The sequence below is a fragment of the Nerophis ophidion genome, linkage group LG24 (assembly GCF_033978795.1).
Source record: "Nerophis ophidion isolate RoL-2023_Sa linkage group LG24, RoL_Noph_v1.0, whole genome shotgun sequence".
Lineage (NCBI taxonomy): Eukaryota > Metazoa > Chordata > Actinopteri > Syngnathiformes > Syngnathidae > Nerophis > Nerophis ophidion.
This window is the reverse complement of record NC_084634.1, coordinates 4057512-4076322: the sequence shown is the minus strand read 5'-3', so window position 1 is coordinate 4076322 and position 18811 is coordinate 4057512. Positions and strand designations below refer to the sequence as shown.

The window sequence follows — 18811 nt, the reverse complement described above, 5'->3', positions numbered from 1 at the left end:
AAAAGATGAGTATCATCTATTATAATGCCAGAAAAGATGAGTACAGTCTCTAATAACACCAGAAAAGATGAGTATTGTCTATAATAACGCCAGAAAAAGATTAGTACACTCTAGGAATTCTCCCTGCCCACTGGGTGTGAGTTTTCCTTGCCCTTTTGTGGGTTCTTCCGAGGATGTTGTAGTCGTAATGATTTGTGCAGTCCTTTGAGACATTTGTGATTTGGGGCTATATAAATAAACATTGATTGATTGAAAGTTCAGATGACAGAAATGAATACTTTGCGTTATGGAAAAACCCAAAGGGAAAAAACAGAGCGGCTGCTGAGGAGCCTCCTACCCGCCCGGGGCTCGCTTGGGTGGATTCAGTTCTGTTGGTTCGGTTCCAGGCATAAAAGCTTCAGGCTCTAGCTCGCCATCCAACAGGTCCTGTACAACAAGGGCAGGACCAGGCACACACAAAATACATTCAGATACTAAATAATACTGTATTCAAATAGCAAGTATATTTCTTAATATTGTACAATAAATAAATCATGAATCCAATTAGAATAAATATAATAATTGTTATATCAAAACATTAATTCTCTAATATTATCAAAATGTAGCCATTGCGTCCACAAATAAAGTGCATAGCAGACAGTGGTTGACTGGACTGCATCATAAAATACATTGGATGCATAACATTGACAAGCATCAAAGAATTAACACAAGCCAGAAACAAATCAGACAATTGTTGACGATGCTAACGTTTCATTTAGTTGACTTTATTCAGAAAAACAGACATTTAAGTAGATGCTAACAGCTCCATTCAAAATGAATGTAGCGGCTAAGCTACACAGATGCAACTCACCAATTCCGCATTTAACTCACAGTTAGCACGACGACCCACGTTTTCAGTAGTTTGTCTCCTGCAGTTCGACATTATTACATTTCAGTTAAAAGCTTAGTTAATAATTAAAGCGTCAAAAGCATACTTGCAGCAACGTCCCTCTCGCTCTTCCTGGAAGCAGCACACTACCGGGTTTTATGCTTCCCGCCATAGGTCACGTGACCAAGTGACGTAATGACGCACAATGTCACGTGACCACGTGAAGTAATGACGCACGCACGTACAGCGAAGACAACGAAAATAAATAGGATATTTAATTGGGATTTGAAAGGATATTTAAGTAAAATGGTATTTAAATAGAAATATATTTAATTAGAAATAATATTCAATGCGCTTTTTGGAAGGATATCTAAATAAAATTATATTTGAATAGGAAGATTTAATTAGAAAGAATATTCAATGGGGTTTTGAAAGGATATTTAGATGAGGATATTTCATGAGGTTTTGTCACCCAGGTTACAATTGTCTATAATAACAACAGAGAAAGATGAGTACAGTCTATAATAACACCAAAAAATGAGTACAGTCTATAATAACACCAGAAAAGATGAGTATCGTCTATAATAACACCGAAAAAAGATGCGTACAGTCTCTAATAACACCAGAAAAGATGAGTATCGTTTATTATAACGCCAGAAAAGAAGAGTACAGTCTATAATAACACCAGAAAAGATGAGTATCGTCTATAATAACTCCAGAAAAGAAGAGTACAGTCTCTAATAACACCAGAAAAGATGAGTACAGTCTATAATAACACCAAAAAATGAGTACAGTCTATAATAACACCAGAAAAGATGAGTACCGTCTATAATAACACCAAAAAAATGAGTACAGTCTATAATAACACCAGAAAAGATGAGTATCGTCTTTAATAACACCAGAAAAGATGAATATCGTCTATAATAACACCAAAAAATATGAGTACAGTCTTTAATAACACTAGAAAAGATGAGTATTGTCTATAATAACGCCAGAAAAGATGAGTACAATCTATAATAACACCAGAAAATATGAGTACCGTCTATAATAACACCAAAAAATTATGAGTACAGTCTATAATAACACCAGAAAAGATGAGTATCGTCTATAATAACACCAGAAAAGATGAGTACAGTCTATAATAACACCAGAAAAGATGAGTACAGTCTCTAATAACACCAGAAAAGATGAATACCATCTATAATAACACCAGAAAAGATGAGTACAGTCTATAATAACACAAGAAAAGATGAGTATTGTCTATAACGCCAGAAAAGAAGAGTACAGTCTCTAATAACACCAGAAAAGATGAGTACAGTCTATAATAACACCAGAAAAGATGAGTATTGTCTATAATAACACCAGAAAAGATGAGAATCGTCTATAATAACACCAGAAAAGATGAGTATCGTCTATTATTACGCCAGAAAAGATGAGTACAGTCTCTAATAACACCAGAAAAGATGAGTACAGTCTCTAATAACACCAGAAAAGATGAGTATCGTCTATAATAACACCAGAAAAGATGAGAACAGTCTATAATAACACCAGAAAATATGAGTACCATCTATAATATCACCAGAAAAGATGAGTACTGTCTATAATAACGCCAGAAAAGATGAAAACAGTCTCTAATAACACCAGAAAAGATGAGTACAGTCTATAATAACATCAAAAAAGATGAGTACAGTCTCTAATAACACCAGAAAAGATGAGTATCGTCTATTATAACGCCAGAAAAGAAGAGTACAGTCTATAATAACACCAGAAAAGGTGAGTATTGTCTATAATAACGCCAGAAAAAGATTAGTACAGTCTCTAATAACACCAGAAAAGATGAGTATTGTCTATAACACCAGAAAAGATGAGTATTGTCTATAACGCCAGAAAAAGATTAGTACAGTCTCTAATAACACCAGAAAAGATGAATACCGTCTATAATAACGTCAGAAAAAGATGAGTACAGTCTACAATAACACCAGAAATGATGAGTATTGTCTATAACACCAGAAAAGATGAGTATTGTCTATAACGCCAGAAAAAGATTAGTACAGTCTCTAATAACACCAGAAAAGATGAATACCGTCTATAATAACGTCAGAAAAAGATGAGTACAGTCTACAATAACACCAGAAAAGATGAGTATTGTCTATAACACCAGAAAAGATGAGTATTGTCTATAACGCCAGAAAAAGATTAGTACAGTCTCTAATAACACCAGAAAAGATGAATACCGTCTATAATAACGCCAGAAAAAGATTAGTACAGTCTTTAATAACACCAGAAAAGATGAGTATTGTCTATAACACCAGAAAAGATGAGTATTGTCTATAACGCCAGAAAAAGATTAGTACAGTCTCTAATAACACCAGAAAAGATGAATACCGTCTATAATAACGTCAGAAAAAGATGAGTACAGTCTACAATAATGCTAGAAAAATATGAATACAGCCTATAATAACACCAGAAAAGATGAGTACTACCTATAATAACGCCAGAGAATATAAATAGAGAAAAAGATGCTAAATTTGTTTCTCGTCGTTTTAAAAAAAAAAACGTTGTTGTTGTTGTTAGCTAACTGCTAACAACAAGTTAGCACTCCTAATGTAAACAAATGCCAAGGTGCATCGATACAAGTACCGATGGTAATGATTACATCGATATTTTTTATTACCACAAAAAAAAAAAAAAAAACATTATCGTTTACAAACTCAGGGAAAAACTTGAAATATTGTTATTGTTCGCCATGAAGGGCCCGGGGCCCCTGAAGGGGAGGCAGGTCAACATTGACTCAGGCAAAGAACGCCCCGCAGGCTGCTTGACAACTCGGGCATCCGGTTACGGCTCATTTGCCGTCACTGCTCCTGGGTCAACATTTGCCTTTCGTTTGAAGAGGCGGCGGGAAGGGATTGCCCACTGGTGTCACTCTCTCTCTCCCTCTCGCTCTAAAAGAGAAGACAAATAGTCCCGTCCAACTGTGACGTGCGGGGGGGGAGGGGGGAGGGTGGAGGGGTGATGGAGGGTGGCGCTGAAGGAAGAGCTCCGTGCGCGATGCCGGCGCTCGGACTTGGACTCTCGGGCGCAGGAGCAGGTCGCGGAGTCTCGCCTTAGACCCCCCCCCTCCTCTCCTCCCCATCCCGGCCCCCTTCCCCCCTGTCTCCCCCCCCCCGCCGCCGCCATGAAGCGGCAGAACGCCCGAACTTTGGCCCTGATCGTCAGCATCCTGACCTACCTGGTGGTGGGGGCGGCCGTCTTCCAGACCCTGGAGTCCAAGGAGGAGAAGAACCACAAGAGGCGGCTGGAGGGGCGCCGGCACGAACTGATGCGCAAGTACAACCTGAGCCGGGTCCACTTTGAGGAGCTGGAGCACGTGGTCCTGCACCTGAAAGCCCACAAGGCCGGGGTCCAGTGGAGGTTTGCCGGCTCCTTCTACTTTGCCATCACTGTGATCACCACCATAGGTAAGACCGCGCCGCCGCACAAGTCCCTGGTCCTTGGTCCTTGGTCTCTGGGGGTGGAGTTCTTTCTTAAAACACTTCCGCGGGTACTTTATCGGAAGGACCGTCATAACTGTTCCTAGTATTTTGGCCCCTTTGTTACTTCCTGTGAGTCATTCTGTAGTTCTGCAGCCACTTTAAGGTAACTAGTTTCTCCAAGTAGCAAAGTAAGCCTAAATATTCATTAAAAACAAGTATGTTTCATATTTTTGGCCACTGTTACTAACACCCAGTTTGAACAGTAACACTGTGTTGGAATATTTCGTTGACTGATTTTTTTGTACCACACAGTAGGCATAAATATTCATTAAAAACATGTATGTTTCATATTTTTGGCCCCTGTTACTAACACCCAGTTTGAACAGTAACACTGTGTTGGAATATTTTATTAAGTGATTCTATGTTCCACACAGTAGACCTAAATATTAAATAAAAACAAGTATGCTTCATATTTTTGGCCACTGTTACATTACACAGTTTGAACAGTAACACTGTGTTGGAATATTTAATTTATTCTTCGTACCACACAGTAGGCCTAAATATTCATTAAAAACATGTATGTTTCATATTTTTGGCCCCTGTTACTAACACCCAGTTTGAACAGTAACACTGTGTTGGAATATTTCATTGAGTGATTCTGCGTTCCACACAGTAGGCCTAAATATTCATTAAAAACAAGTCTGTTTCATATTTTTGGCCCCTGTTACTAACACACAGTTTGAACAGTAACACTGTGTTGGAATATTAAGTTAACTGATTTTTTGTACCACACAGTAGACCTAAATATTAAATAAAAACAAGTACGTTTCATATTTTTGCCCACTCCACTGTTGCATTACACACAGTTTGAACAGTAACACTGTGTTCGCATATTTCATTAAGTGATTCTTCATACCACGCAGTAGGCCTAGATATTAATTAAAAACAAGTTTGTTTCATATTTTTGGCCACTGTTACATTACACACAGTTTGAACAGTAACACTGTGTTGGAATATTTAATTTATTCTTCGTACCACACAGTAGGCCTAAATATTCATTAAAAACAAGTATGTTTCATATTTTTGGCCACTGTTACTAACACACAGTTTGAACAGTAACACTGTGTTGGAATATTTCGTTAACTGATTTTTTGTACCACACAGTAGGCATAAATATTCATTAAAAACATGTATGTTTCATATTCTTGGCCACTGTTATTAACACCCAGTTTGAACAGTAACACTGTGTTGGAATATTTCGTTAACTGATTTTTTGTACCACACAGTAGGCATAAATATTCATTAAAAACATGTATGTTTCATATTTTTGGCCATTGTTATTAACACACAGTTTGAACAGTAACACTGTGTTGGAATATTTTATTAAGTGATTCTATGTTCCACACAGTAGACCTAAATATTAAATAAAAACAAGTATGTTTCATATTTTTGCCCACTCCACTGTTGCATTACACACAGTTTGAACAGTAACACTATGTTCGAATATTTCACTAAGTGATTCTTCATACCACGCAGTAGGCCTAGATATTCATTAAAAACAAGTATGTTTCATATTTTTGGCCACTGTTCAATTAAACACAGTTTGAACAGTAACACTGTGTTGGAATATTTTATTAAGTGATTCTGTGTTCCACACAGTCGGCCTAAATATGCATTAAAAACAAGTATGTAACATATTTTTGGCCACTGTTACTAACACACAGTTTGAACAGTAACACTGTGTTGCAATATTAAGTTAACTGATTTTTTGTACCACGCAGTAGGCATAAATATTAAATAAAAACAAGTACGTTTCATATTTTTGCCCACTCCACTGTTGCATTACACACATTTTGAACAGTAACACTGTGTTCGCATATTTCATTAAGTGATTCTTCATACCACGCAGTAGGCCTAGATATTAATTAAAAACAAGTATGTTTCACATTTTTGGCCACTGTTACATTACACACAGTTTGAACAGTAACACTGTGTTTGAATATTTAATTTATTCTTCGTACCACACAGTAGGCCTAAATATTCATTAAAAACAAGTATGTTTCATATTTTTGTCCACTGTTATTAACACACAGTTTGAACAGTAACACTGTGTTGGAATATTTCATTAACTGATTTTTTTTGTACCACACAGTAGGCCTAAATATTCATTAAAAACAGGTATGTTTCATATTTTTGGCCACTGTTACTAACACACAGTTTGAACAGTATAACTGTATTGGAATATTTCATTAACGGATTTTTTTGTACCACACAGTAGGCATAAATATTCATTAAAAACATGTATGTTTCATATTTTTGGCCTCTGTTCAATTAAACACAGTTTGAACAGTAACACTGCGTTCAAATATTTAATTAACTGATTTTTTTGTACCACACAGTAGGCATAAATATTCATTAAAAAAAAGTATGTTTCATATTTTTGTCTACTGTTACATGGCACAGTTTGAACAGTAACAGTGTGTTCGAATATTTCATGAAGTGCTTCTTTGTACCACGCAGTAGACCTAAACATTCATTAAAAACAAGTATGTTTCATATTTATGGCCACTGTTCGATTAAACACAGTTTGAACAGTAACACTGTGTTCGAATATTTGAACACCCAATTTTTTTGTACCACACAGTATGCCTAAATATTCATTAAAAACAAGTAGGTTTCATATTTTCGGTCACTGTTACATTACACACAGTTTGAACAGTAACACGGTGTTCGAATGTTTAATTTATTCTTCATACCACACAGTAGGCCAAAATATTCATTAAAAACACGTATGTTTCATATTTTGTCTACTGTTACATTACACGGTTTGAATAGTAACACTGTGTTGGAATATTTTATTAACTGATTTTTGTACCACACAGTAGGCCGAAATATTAATTAAAAACAAGTATGTTTCATATTTTTGGCTACTGTTCGATTAAACACAGTTCGAACAGTAACATTGTGTTCAAATATTTCATTTAGTGATTATTTGTACCACGCACTAGACCTAAACATTCATTAAAAACAAGTATGTTTCATATTTTTGGCTACTGTTCGATTAAACACAGTTTGAACAGTAACATTGTGTTCGAATATTTCATGAAGTGCTTCTTTGTACCATGCAGTAGGCATAAATATTCATTAAAAACAAGTATGTAACATGTTTTTGCCCACTGTTACTAACACACAATTTGAACAGTAACACTGTGTTCGAATAGTTAATTAACTGATTTTTTTGTACCACACAGTAGGCCTAAATATTCATGAAAAATTCAAATCAATTTTGTTATGAAGTATATACCGATTCAAAAATTCCACGATGGAATATTTTTCGAGTTTTTTTTGTGTTTGCCATATAAAAAAAAAAAAAAAGTAAAAAGACTAACGTTGACCCATAGATTTAAGTGTTGAAAGTAACAAAAAATAAATAAATAAAATAAATAAATAAAAAATTAACACTTTTATAAACAAAGGGGACTCTTCTGGTCCCTGTTGCGTTTGGACCAGATCTTCTGCCGGTCACCCCTCAGGTTCGTTTGATGACACATAAGCTGGTTTTAAGTGAATCCCAGAGAGAGTATCTTATTTTGACATTTATTCCAAAGCTTTGGGAGACCAAATATAAACAACACATTCAAATCGCATCGCCCAAGTTGATCTGACAACATTACGGAAGTCTCCCCTTTTACACTATTTCACTCGCCCCCCCTACCCTTCCATCCAGAGCGAATCCACATCGCTTCTCCTCCTAACCTGGGACATTTGAGATAAGAAGGGTGTTATGGCTGCTAGTTACATTCCAAACTTCAAGGTCTACATATGCATAACACTTAGCTGTTTTCAAATATGACTAGGATTTAAAAAGATATCTATCTCTGTCAATCCCCAATAATTTTAGATTTTTTTTAATTGCTCCAAAAATAACCATGAATTCAAATATATTTTGTTATGAAGTATTTACCGATTCAAGGCTCCAATTACTTCACATTAAAAATTCCACAACGGAATATTTTTCAAGGTTTTTTTGTTTTTTGCCATATTAAAAAAAATAATAATTAAAAGGACTAAAGTTGACCCAGAGATTTAAGCGTTGAAAGTAACAAAAAATAAATAAATAAAACAAATGAATACATTTTTTCAAAAATTAACACTTTTATAAACAAAGGAGGCCCTTTTGGTTCCCCAATGATTTTAGTAGAATTTTTTTTTTTTTTTAATTGCTCAAAAAATAACCATGAATTCAAATCAATTTTGTTATGAAGTATTTACCGATTCAAGGCTCCAATTACGTCACATCCATTTCCTACCGCTTGTCCCTTTTGGGGTCGCGGGTGGTGCTGGAGCCTATCTCAGCTGCACTCCCGCGGAAGGCGGGGTACACCCTGGACAAGTTGCCACCTCATCGCAGGGCACTTTGAAAATCTTTTGGGGTAAAATATTGCAAATGTTTTTGCCCTTAAAAAGAAGGTTTTGACAAAAAGGGCATCAAACATTTAGAAAACCCCAAAAAACACATTATATCAACAAGGGTTCTACAGTATACCGGTACTAGTATAGTATCGCGGTACTAATGAATCAAAAACAGTACTATACTCTGTTTATAAAGTACTGGTTTCCAGTTTAAAACAAAAAACGAAAAAAATTTACGGGCATGATACTGCGTCGCCCTGCGATGAGGTGGCGTCTTGTCCAGGGTGTACGGCGCCTTCTGCCCAATTGTAGCTGAGATAGGCACCAAAGCACCCCCGCAACCCCAAAGGGAATAAGTGGTAGAAAACGGATGGATGGATACTGCTTCGCCAAATCGTTACATTGCTGGTTTTACGAGCAGAGGAGCATGTCCGGCAGCGCGAGCACACGGAGTACTGACAAGCAGAGACAGTGTGTAGACAGAAAAGGGAGAAACGGATGCATTTTGGTGTAAAAAATAAAGATAAAGGTGAAGGTTTAACACTGAAACGCCCTCATAAAGAGGTGCTTTAAAGACATGGCTCGCCATTAATCCTGATGAATAAAGTACGTTTCTCACAAGTACTATTATCACTGGAGGACGAGGAATAGCTAAACATGCTTCGCTACACGCCGTAGGGGGATACAATAGCTCACCTGCGTCACGATGTAAACAAACGCCATGGGTGGATCTACGCCTGACATCCGCTGTAATGATACCAAGTACAGGAGCGTATCTAGTCGATACTGGTGTGATTACATTAATATTTTTTAGCATCACATTTTCCTTTTTTAAAAAAAACATCATATTATGTTTATAAACTCAGAAAATACGTCCCTGGACACATGAGGACTTTGAATATGACCAATGTATGATCCTGTAACTACTTGGTATCGCATCGATACCTAAATGTGTGGTATCACCCAAAACTAAGTGATTATTACATTTTAACAGAAGCGTAGATAGAACATGTTCAAACAGAAAATAAGCAGATATTAACAGTGAATGAACAAGTAGGGTAATCATCCATTTTTACAGTTTGTCCCTCATAATGTTGACAAAATAATAGGTGGATAAATGACACAATATGTCAGCAGACTAATTAGGAGTCTTTGTTTGTTTACTTACTACTAAAAGAAAAGTTGTCTAGTATGTTCACTATTTAATTTAAGGACTAAGCTACTGGTGCCTCCTTCTTTCACCCATTCAACATATCTTTACCTGCACATTACCTACCTTCTCTGCATTGTGTGGTCACGCTGGTGCTTCCTGCTTTTAAGCGGCCATCTTGAGACGGCAGCAGCGCAGCAGCAACAGCGCAGCTGTTCTTAGAAGGCTCGTAAAATCAGAACCGAAGCAGTTATTAAAACGCTTTCTTCAACTTTTAATCAGAAGGGTTCAATCTCTCTCCTGTGCGAGTTTGAAGCCGACACAACAAACGCGCTCAGAGGAGATAATGTTTGAAAAAAGGTGACGGGTTTTTACAAAACTTTTGTTTTGAAGGGGTTTTTGCCAACTTCCCGTTAATTTTTGCTGGAGGTTGTCAGTGTATGAAATATAGGTCTAAGTGAGACCTACATAGAGGTTTTTGTTTCATGTCTCTACGACATTTCTGACGGAAGTTACAGGCAGTTTTGTCTGTGTTTTTTCCTAGGGGGCGCTAGAGCGCAATTTTGAGTTTTGGGATTTGTTTTTTTTTTTAATTAAATGGCACTTTTCGCCAGTCCCGATGTGTGTGTAAAATATGGTGAGTTTTGAAGCATGTTAAGGGGGTCAAAGAGGCGGCGGAATAATAATAATGAAACCTCAGAAATACAATAGTGTCCTCTGTCCTAAAGGAACATTCGGTCCCTAATAATAAACATATGTTTCATGTACCCTAAGATATTTTGGTTCAAATAAAGACAATAATGACATTTTTTTAGTGGTGCCCTTTATTTAGAAAAGTATCGAACTACATTTTGGTGCCGGTATCGGGACAACCCTTATCTGAACCTATCTTACTCCTACTTTTAGGTTACGGCCACGCCGCCCCCAGCACCGACTCAGGGAAAGTCTTCTGCATGTTCTACGCCCTCCTGGGCATCCCGCTCACCTTGGTCATGTTCCAGAGTCTGGGCGAGCGCATCAACACCCTGGTCCGCTATCTGCTGCACCAAGCCAAGAAGTGCCTGGCCATGCGTCACACCGAGGTCTCCATGGCCAACATGGTCGCGGTGGGCTTCTTCTCCTGCCTGAGCACGCTGTGCGTGGGGGCGCTGGCCTTCTCCCACAGCGAGGGCTGGAGCTTCCTGCACGCCTTCTACTACTGCTTCATCACGCTCACCACCATCGGCTTTGGCGACTACGTGGCGCTGCAGCGGGACAACGCCCTGCAGAACGACCCCCGCTACGTGGCCTTCTGCTTCATCTACATCCTGACCGGCCTTACGGTGATCGGCGCCTTCCTCAATTTGGTGGTGCTTCGCTTCCTGACCATGAACGCCGAGGACGAGAGGAGGGACGCCCGGCACAGGGCGCTGCGGAGCCGCGCCCCCAAGCCCGGGGGGGAGGTGGCCTGCCTGGTGCCGCTCCCGTCCACGCCCTCCACACCCGAGACCAAAGACGGCGTCTACACGGAGGTGCTGCACTTCCAGACTTTCTGCTCGTGCCTGTGGTACCGCAGCAAGGACAATCTGCAGGGGTCCGCCTCCATCCCCCAGGAGCTGGCCTTCTCCGACGTCTACCTGCCACAGGACGGTCCCCGCAACACCGAGACCACGTCCACGGGATGCGTGTGCACTCCGCGGAGGCGCTCTAGCAAGAGGTCCATCGGGAGGGGCCTCAACATTCTCGCCCCGCTCCGAATGCTCATGAGACGCAGCTCGGTGTAGCCTACGGACATGTCGGACTTGGTCAAAGAATTCCACTTTGTGGTGCTAACAAAGCAAAACATCCCAGTGATGGACCTTCATCAGGGGTGGAGACCGGCTGAATCTCGGTCGGTCGCAAGTGTCTAGCAAGTGTTAGGTCGGCTCACCAGGGTTTTGTTTTGCAAGCAAACCTCCCTGCTTCAAGGCAGGATGCTGCCGTAAACAAGGACTGTCGTTATTCTAGTACTGTAGCAGTAAATAAATAGAAATACTTCAAATGCCAGGGTACGCATGCTTGTGAAGTCCATCCATAAATCTATCTACTTCCCTCTCCCCAGCCACTCGGTCCAGCTTCTCCCGGGGGATCCCAAGGCGTTCCCAGGTCAGCCGGGACACATGGTCTTCCCAACATGTCCTGGGTCTCCCCTGTGGCCTCCAGCCGGTCGGACGTGCCCTAGACACCTCCCTAGGGAGGAATTCGGGTGGCATCCTGACCAGATGCCCGAACCACCTCATCTGGCTCCTCTCCATGTGGAGGAGCAGCAGCTTTACTTGAACTCCTCCTGGATGACCGAGTTTCTCACCTTTATCTCTAAGGGAGAAAGCCATTTGGGCCGCTTGTACCCGTGATCTTGTCCTTTCAATCATAACCCCAAAGCTCATGACCATGGGTGAGGATGGGAAAGTAGATCGACCGGTAAATCGGGAGCTTTGCCTTTCGGCTCAGCTCCTTCTTCACCACAACGGATCGATACACAGTCCACGTTACTGAAGAAATTCGGGTGGCATCCTGACCAGATGCCCGAACCACCTCATCTGGCTCCTCTCCATGTGGAGGAGCAGCGGCTTTACTTGAACTCCTCCTGGATGTCCGAGTTTCTCACCTTTATCTCTAAGGGAGAAAGCCATTTGGGCCGCTTGTACCCGTGATCTTGCCCTTTCAGTCATAACCCCAAAGCTCATGACCATAGGTGAGGATGGGAACGTAGATCGACCGGTAAATCGGGAGCTTTGCCTTTCGGCTCAGCTCCTTCTTCACCACAACGGATCGATACACAGTCCACGTTACTGAAGAAATTCGGGTGGCATCCTGACCAGATGCCGAACCACCTCATCTGGCTCCTCTCCATGTGGAGGAACAGCGGCTTTACTTTGAGCTCCTCCCGGATGTCCGAGTTTCTCACCTTATCTCTAAGGGAGAAAGCCATTTGGGCCGCTTGTACCCGTGATCTTGCCCTTTCAATCATAACCCCAAAGCTCATGACCATAGGTGAGGATGGCAACGTAGATCGACCGGTAATTCGGGAGCTTTACCTTCCGGCTCAGCTCCTTTTCACCACAAAGGATCGATACACCGTCCACATTACTGAGGAAATCCGGGTGGCATCCTGACCAGATGCCCGAACCACCTCATCTGGCTCCTCTCCATATGGAGGAACAACGGCTTTACTTTGAGCTCCTCCCGGATGCCAGAGCTTCTCACCTTATCTCTAAGGGAGAAAGCCATTTGGGCCGCTTGTACCCGTGATCTTGCCCTTTCAATCATAACCCCAAAGCTCATGACCATAGGTGAGGATGGCAACGTAGATCGACCGGTAATTCGGGAGCTTTACCTTCCGGCTCAGCTCCTTTTCACCACAAAGGATCGATACACCGTCCACATTACTGAGGAAATCCGGGTGGCATCCTGACCAGATGCCCGAACCACCTCATCTGGCTCCTCTCCATATGGAGGAACAACGGCTTTACTTTGAGCTCCTCCCGGATGCCAGAGCTTCTCACCTTATCTCTAAGGGAGAAAGCCATTTGGGCCGCTTGTACCCGTGATCTTGTCCTTTCAGTCATAACCCAAAGCTCATGACCATAGGTGAGAATGAGAACGTAGATCGACCGGTAATTCGGGAGCTTTGCCTTCCGGCTCAGCTCCTTCTTCACCACAACGGACTGATACTCAGTCCACGTTACTGAAGAAATTCGGGTGGCATCCTGACCAGATGCCTAACCACCTCATCTGGCTCCTCTCCATGTGGAGGAGCAGCGGCTTTACTTGAACTCCTCCTGGATGACTGAGTTTCTCACCCTATCTCTAAGGGAGAAAGCCGTTTGGGACGCTTGTACCCGTGATCTTGTCCTTTCAATCATAACCCAAAGCTCATGACCATGGGTGAGGATGGGAATAAATTGAGAGCTTTGCCTTCCAGCTAAGCTCCTTGTTCACCACAACGGATCGATACAAAATCTGCACGATCGACATTACACTCACTCGTGAAAAAGACTCCGAGGTACTTGAATCTCTTCCCCAACCCGGAGAAGGCACTCCACCCTTTGCCGGGTGAGAACTATGTGAGGTGCTGATTCTCATCCGAGTCGTCTCACCCTATCTCTAAAGGGAGAGACCTGCCACTTGGCGGGGGTAACTAATTTCGGCCGCTTGTACCCGTGATCTTGTCCTTTCGGTCATGACCCAAAGCTCATGAACATAGGTGAGGATGGGAACGTAGATCAACTGATAAATTGAGAGCGTTGCCTTCCGGCTCAGCTCCTTCTTCACCACAACGGATCAATACAGCGTCCGCATTTGTGAAGACGCCGCACCGATCCGCCTGTCGATCTCACGATCCACTCTTCCCCCACTCATGAGCAAAACTCCTAGGTACTGGAACTCCTCCACTTGGGGCAAAATCTCCTCCCCAACTTGGAGATGGTACTCCACCTCCCGGATGCCAGAGCTTCTCACCTTATCTCTAAGGGAGAAAGCCATTTGGGCCGCTTGTACCCGTGATCTTGCCCTTTCAATCATAACCCAAAGCTCATGACCATGGGTGAGGATGGGAACGTAGATCGACCGGTAATTCGGGAGCTTTGCCTTTCGGCTCAGCTCCTTCTTCACCACAACGGATTGATACACCGTCCACATTACTGAGGAAATCCGGGTGGCATCCTGACCAGATGCCCGAACCACCTCATCTGGCTCCTCTCCATGTGGAGGAACAGCGGCTTTACTTTGAGTTCCTCCTGGATAACCGAGCTTCTCACCTTATCTCTAAGGGAGAAAGCCATTTCGGCCGCTTGTACCCGTGATCTTGTCCTTTCAGTCATGACCCAAAGCTCATGACCATAGGTGAGAATGAGAACGTAGATCGACCGGTAATTCGGGAGCTTTGCCTTCCGGCTCAGCTCCTTCTTCACCACAACGGATCGATACAGCGTCCGCATCACTGAAGACGCCGCACCGATCCGCCTGTCGATCTCACGATCAAGAACGAGACTCCGAGGTACTTGAACTTGTGAAGAGCCACACTAAAAGAAACCGTCCAACAGTTACGGAGCTAAAGTGGAACCTTGAGAGCTGAATGCAACCCGGGGTTATACAACTTAGAATTAGAGCAAAATCTTGGATAAAAACCCGCCTCTGAAGTATGTCAAGTACGCCCCATTTTGCAGACTTCAAAGGATTACATCCTCCTGAAAACCAGCGTCCTCTGCAGTGGTCATTTGTTTTGTCAATCACATATTTCAGAGAGGGGCAAAACACCCCTGTTATCCACCCATCCATCCATTTTCTTCCGCCTATCCGCATCCAAAGCAGATAAGCCGTTTCTCTGCCCAGCTTCTTCGTCCAGCTCTTCCCGGGGGATACCGAGGCGTTCCCAGGCACTGGGGACGGCGTGGCATGGCGTGGCGTGGTGGGTAGAGCAGCCGTGCCAGAAACTTGACGGTTCCAGGTTGGCTCCCCGCAACTTGCCATCCAAATCACTGCCGTTGAGTCCTTGGGCAAGACACTTCACCCTTCCCAACAGTGCCGGTCACACTGGTGAATGATTGGTGGTCGGAGGGGCCATAGGCGCCATGTGGCTACAAATGTAGCTTACCACCACCGAAGTGTGAATGTGGAGTGAGCGCTTGGAGCGTCTAGTTGATGGAAAAGCGCTATATAAATCTAATTCATTATTAACTGGGAGACATCCTCTTGCCAACTTGTCCTTGGTCTTCCCCGTGCCCTACTACTGGTTGGATGTGCCCTAAAAACCCCTGGCGGGCATTCTGACCGGATTCCCGAACCACATCTGGCTCTTTTCAATGTGGAGGAGCAGAGAGTTCCTCCCGACCCTACCCATCTCTAAGGGAGAACCCCGCCTCCCGACCGTGGAAACCCATTTGGACCACTTGTATCCGTGATTTTTTGGTTATAACCCAAAGTTCATGACCATAGGTGAGGCTAGGATTGTAGATTGACCTGTAAATTATGAGCTCTGCCTACCGGCTCAGCTCCTTCTTTACCACGACGGACAGGGTCCGCATCGATGCAGACGCCACACCGATCCGTCGGTCGATCTCACGATTCGCTCTTCCAATACTCGGGAACAAGACCCTGAGGTACTTATATTCTTCCACCTGGGGCAGGATCTTGTCCCCAACCCGAAGATAACACGCTATCCTTTCCCGGGCGAGAACCATGGGCTCGGACTTGGAAATGCTGACTTTCCTCCCCGTTATGTTCAACAGAGGATGCTGGTTTTCTGACAAGTATTTACGGGACTCATGTTAGAAGCAGTAAGATTTAGTTTTTAGCAAAGTTAACATATTAAGTCTAAAATGGAATACTTTTCGGTACACTTTGATAAGAACATCGTGCATGCAAATTGTTGCTGTACCGGAAACCTTCTCTCCTTTCTAACGGTGATTTGCAACCACACAACATACCTTTTTTTTCCCAGCAACATCCGAGTTTGGGTCGCGGGGGTCACCAGTCTAAGCAGGGAACCCCCGACTTCCCTCTCCCCAGCCACTTTGTCCAGCTCATCCCGGGGAATCCCGAGGCGTTCCCCAGGCCAGCCGGGAGACATAGTCTTCCCAACGTGTCCTGGGTCTTCCCCGTGGCCTCCTACTGGTCTCCCTAGGGAGGCATTCTGGTGGCATCCGGACCAAATACCCGAACCACCTCATCTAGCTTCTCCATGTGGAGGAGCAGTGGCTTTACTTTGAGCTCCTCCCGGATGACCGAGCTTCTCAGCCTATCTCTAAGGGAGAGACCAGGAAGAAACTCATTTCGGCCACCTGTACCCGTGATGTTGTCCTTGTCCCAGCAACATCTCAACGGGACATATCATGGATGGATACCGAATTCGGTACGTTTAAAGGCACCGCTCAAAGTCTGTTGGTTATACCCGCTAACGATTCACCCAAAATTAAACAGTACCATGTTTGGATACCTTTACTGAGCGTGACATCCTGTCCGGTTGCGACCTCGGACTGCCCGTAGAAGGATCTCCTTTTCAAAAATGCGCTAAGCTCGATGCTAATTTGAGCAATTTGACACGGAGATTTTTCACTGCACGTTACAATCAAACAGCCGGTGTGTAATAAGTACGATACTTAGATTTTAAACAATTTGTAGGCTCAACAAAAATAAAAGAATGGTACATTCAACCTAATGGCAAAGACTACTTCTTTTCTAAAGCAACACACATCTAACGCCTTGGAATTGCACACTTCTGTTGAAACTGTTTTCATTTTGATACCCAAGTCAGTGAGTGTGTCACATCTTGGTTGCCAAGTTACACACCGCCATCTTCGTCTGGCTACCGCCCCCGGTAAAGTTACTAAACATGTCAGACTTTAGTCCGTCTAAAAGTTACTATTTTCAACTTATTCATGACAAAGCCAGGAACAAAACCAGGATTTATATCGGGGCTGCCTTTGAAAAATGGAGACCATTGAAGCATGTATATATGTTTGTATGCAGTTGTGGTCAAAAGTTTACATACACTTGTAAAGGACATGATGTCATGGCTGTCTTGAGTTTCTAATCATTTCTACAACTCTTATTTTTTGTGATAGAGCACAGAACCATAGAACTTTCCTCCAGAAGGTCTTATCTTTGTCCATGTGATGTCAAATGAAACACAAATTTAGCTGTTTAATCCAAGGAATTTAGCGGTTTAATCCAAGGAACACCAAACCTACCGTCAAGCATGGTGGTGGTAGTAGTATGCTCTGGGCCTGTTTTGCTGTCAATGGAATTGGTGCTTTAAATGGGACAATGAAAAAGGAGGATTATTTTGGGGTCGCCCCATGTCTAGCATTAAAAGATTTCAGTTGGTACAAAATGCGGCTGCTAGACTTTTGACAAGAACAAGAAAGTTTGATCATATTACGCCTGCACTGTATATACCTTTATATACATATATACATACATATATACCTATACTGTATATACCTTTATATACATATATACATACATATATACCTATGCTGTATATACCTTTATATACATATATACATACATATATACCTATACTGTATATACCTTTATATACATATATACATACATATATACCTATACATACATATATACCTATACTGGCTCACCAGCACTGGCTTCCTGTGCACTTAAGATGTGACTTTAAGGTTTTACTACTTACGTATAAAATACTACACGGTCTAGCTCCATCCTATCTTGCCGATTGTATTGTACCATATGTCCCGGCAAGAAATCTGCCTTCAAAAGACTCCGGCTTATTAGTGATTCCTAGAGCCCCCAAAAAAAGTCTGCGGGCTATAGAGCGTTTTGCGTTCGGGCTCCAGTACTCTGGAATGCCCTCCCGGTAACAGTTTGAGATGCTACCTCAGTAGAAGCATTTAAGTCTCACCTTAAAACTCATCTGTATACTCTAGCCTTCAAACAGACCTCCTTTTTAGACCAGTTGATCTGCCGCTTCTTTTCTTTTTTTCTCCTATGTCCCCCCCCCTCCCTTGTGGAGGGGGTCCGGTCCGATGACCATGGATGAAGTACTGGCTGTCCAGAGTCGAGACCCAGGATGGACCGCTCGCCTGTATGGGTTGGGGACATCTCTACGCTGCTGATGCGCCTCCGCTTGAGATGGTTTCCTGTGGATGGGACTCTCGCTGCTGTCTTGGATCCGCTTTGAACTGAACTCTCGCGGCTGTGTTGCATCCTTTATGGATTGAACTTTCACAGTATCATGTTAGACCCGCTCGACATCCATTGCTTTCGGTCCCCTAGAGGGCGGGGGGGGGGTCCTCTCCAAGGTTTCTCACAGTCAGCATTGTCACCGGCGTCCCACTGGGTGTGAGTTTTCCTTGCCCTTTTGTGGGTTCTTCCGAGGATGTCGTAGTCGTAATGGTTTGTGCAGTCCTT

The 18811-nt window shown here is 42.6% G+C and overlaps 1 protein-coding gene and 1 long non-coding RNA gene across 2 annotated transcripts in view; one reads left to right on the top strand and one right to left on the bottom strand.

The window, feature by feature from the left end:
* The window catches only part of LOC133542430 (uncharacterized), a 38799-nt gene extending 37802 nt beyond the window's left edge, over nt 1-997 (bottom strand). The window contains exons 1-2 of the long non-coding RNA XR_009804158.1: nt 851-997; nt 338-426 (exon numbers count right to left, since the gene is read on the bottom strand). This is a non-coding gene — a long non-coding RNA (uncharacterized LOC133542430). The remainder of the gene's footprint in view (nt 1-337; nt 427-850) is intronic.
* A 3019-nt stretch (nt 998-4016) lies between these two features.
* On the top strand, nt 4017-12829 carry kcnk3b (potassium channel, subfamily K, member 3b). The gene is made up of 2 exons (XM_061885702.1): nt 4017-4329; nt 10814-12829. The coding sequence occupies exons 1-2, from the start codon at nt 4047-4049 to the stop codon at nt 11668-11670; spliced, it is 1140 nt and encodes a 379-aa protein (XP_061741686.1). The 5' UTR covers nt 4017-4046; the 3' UTR covers nt 11671-12829.
* The last annotated feature ends 5982 nt before the right edge of the window (nt 12830-18811 follow it).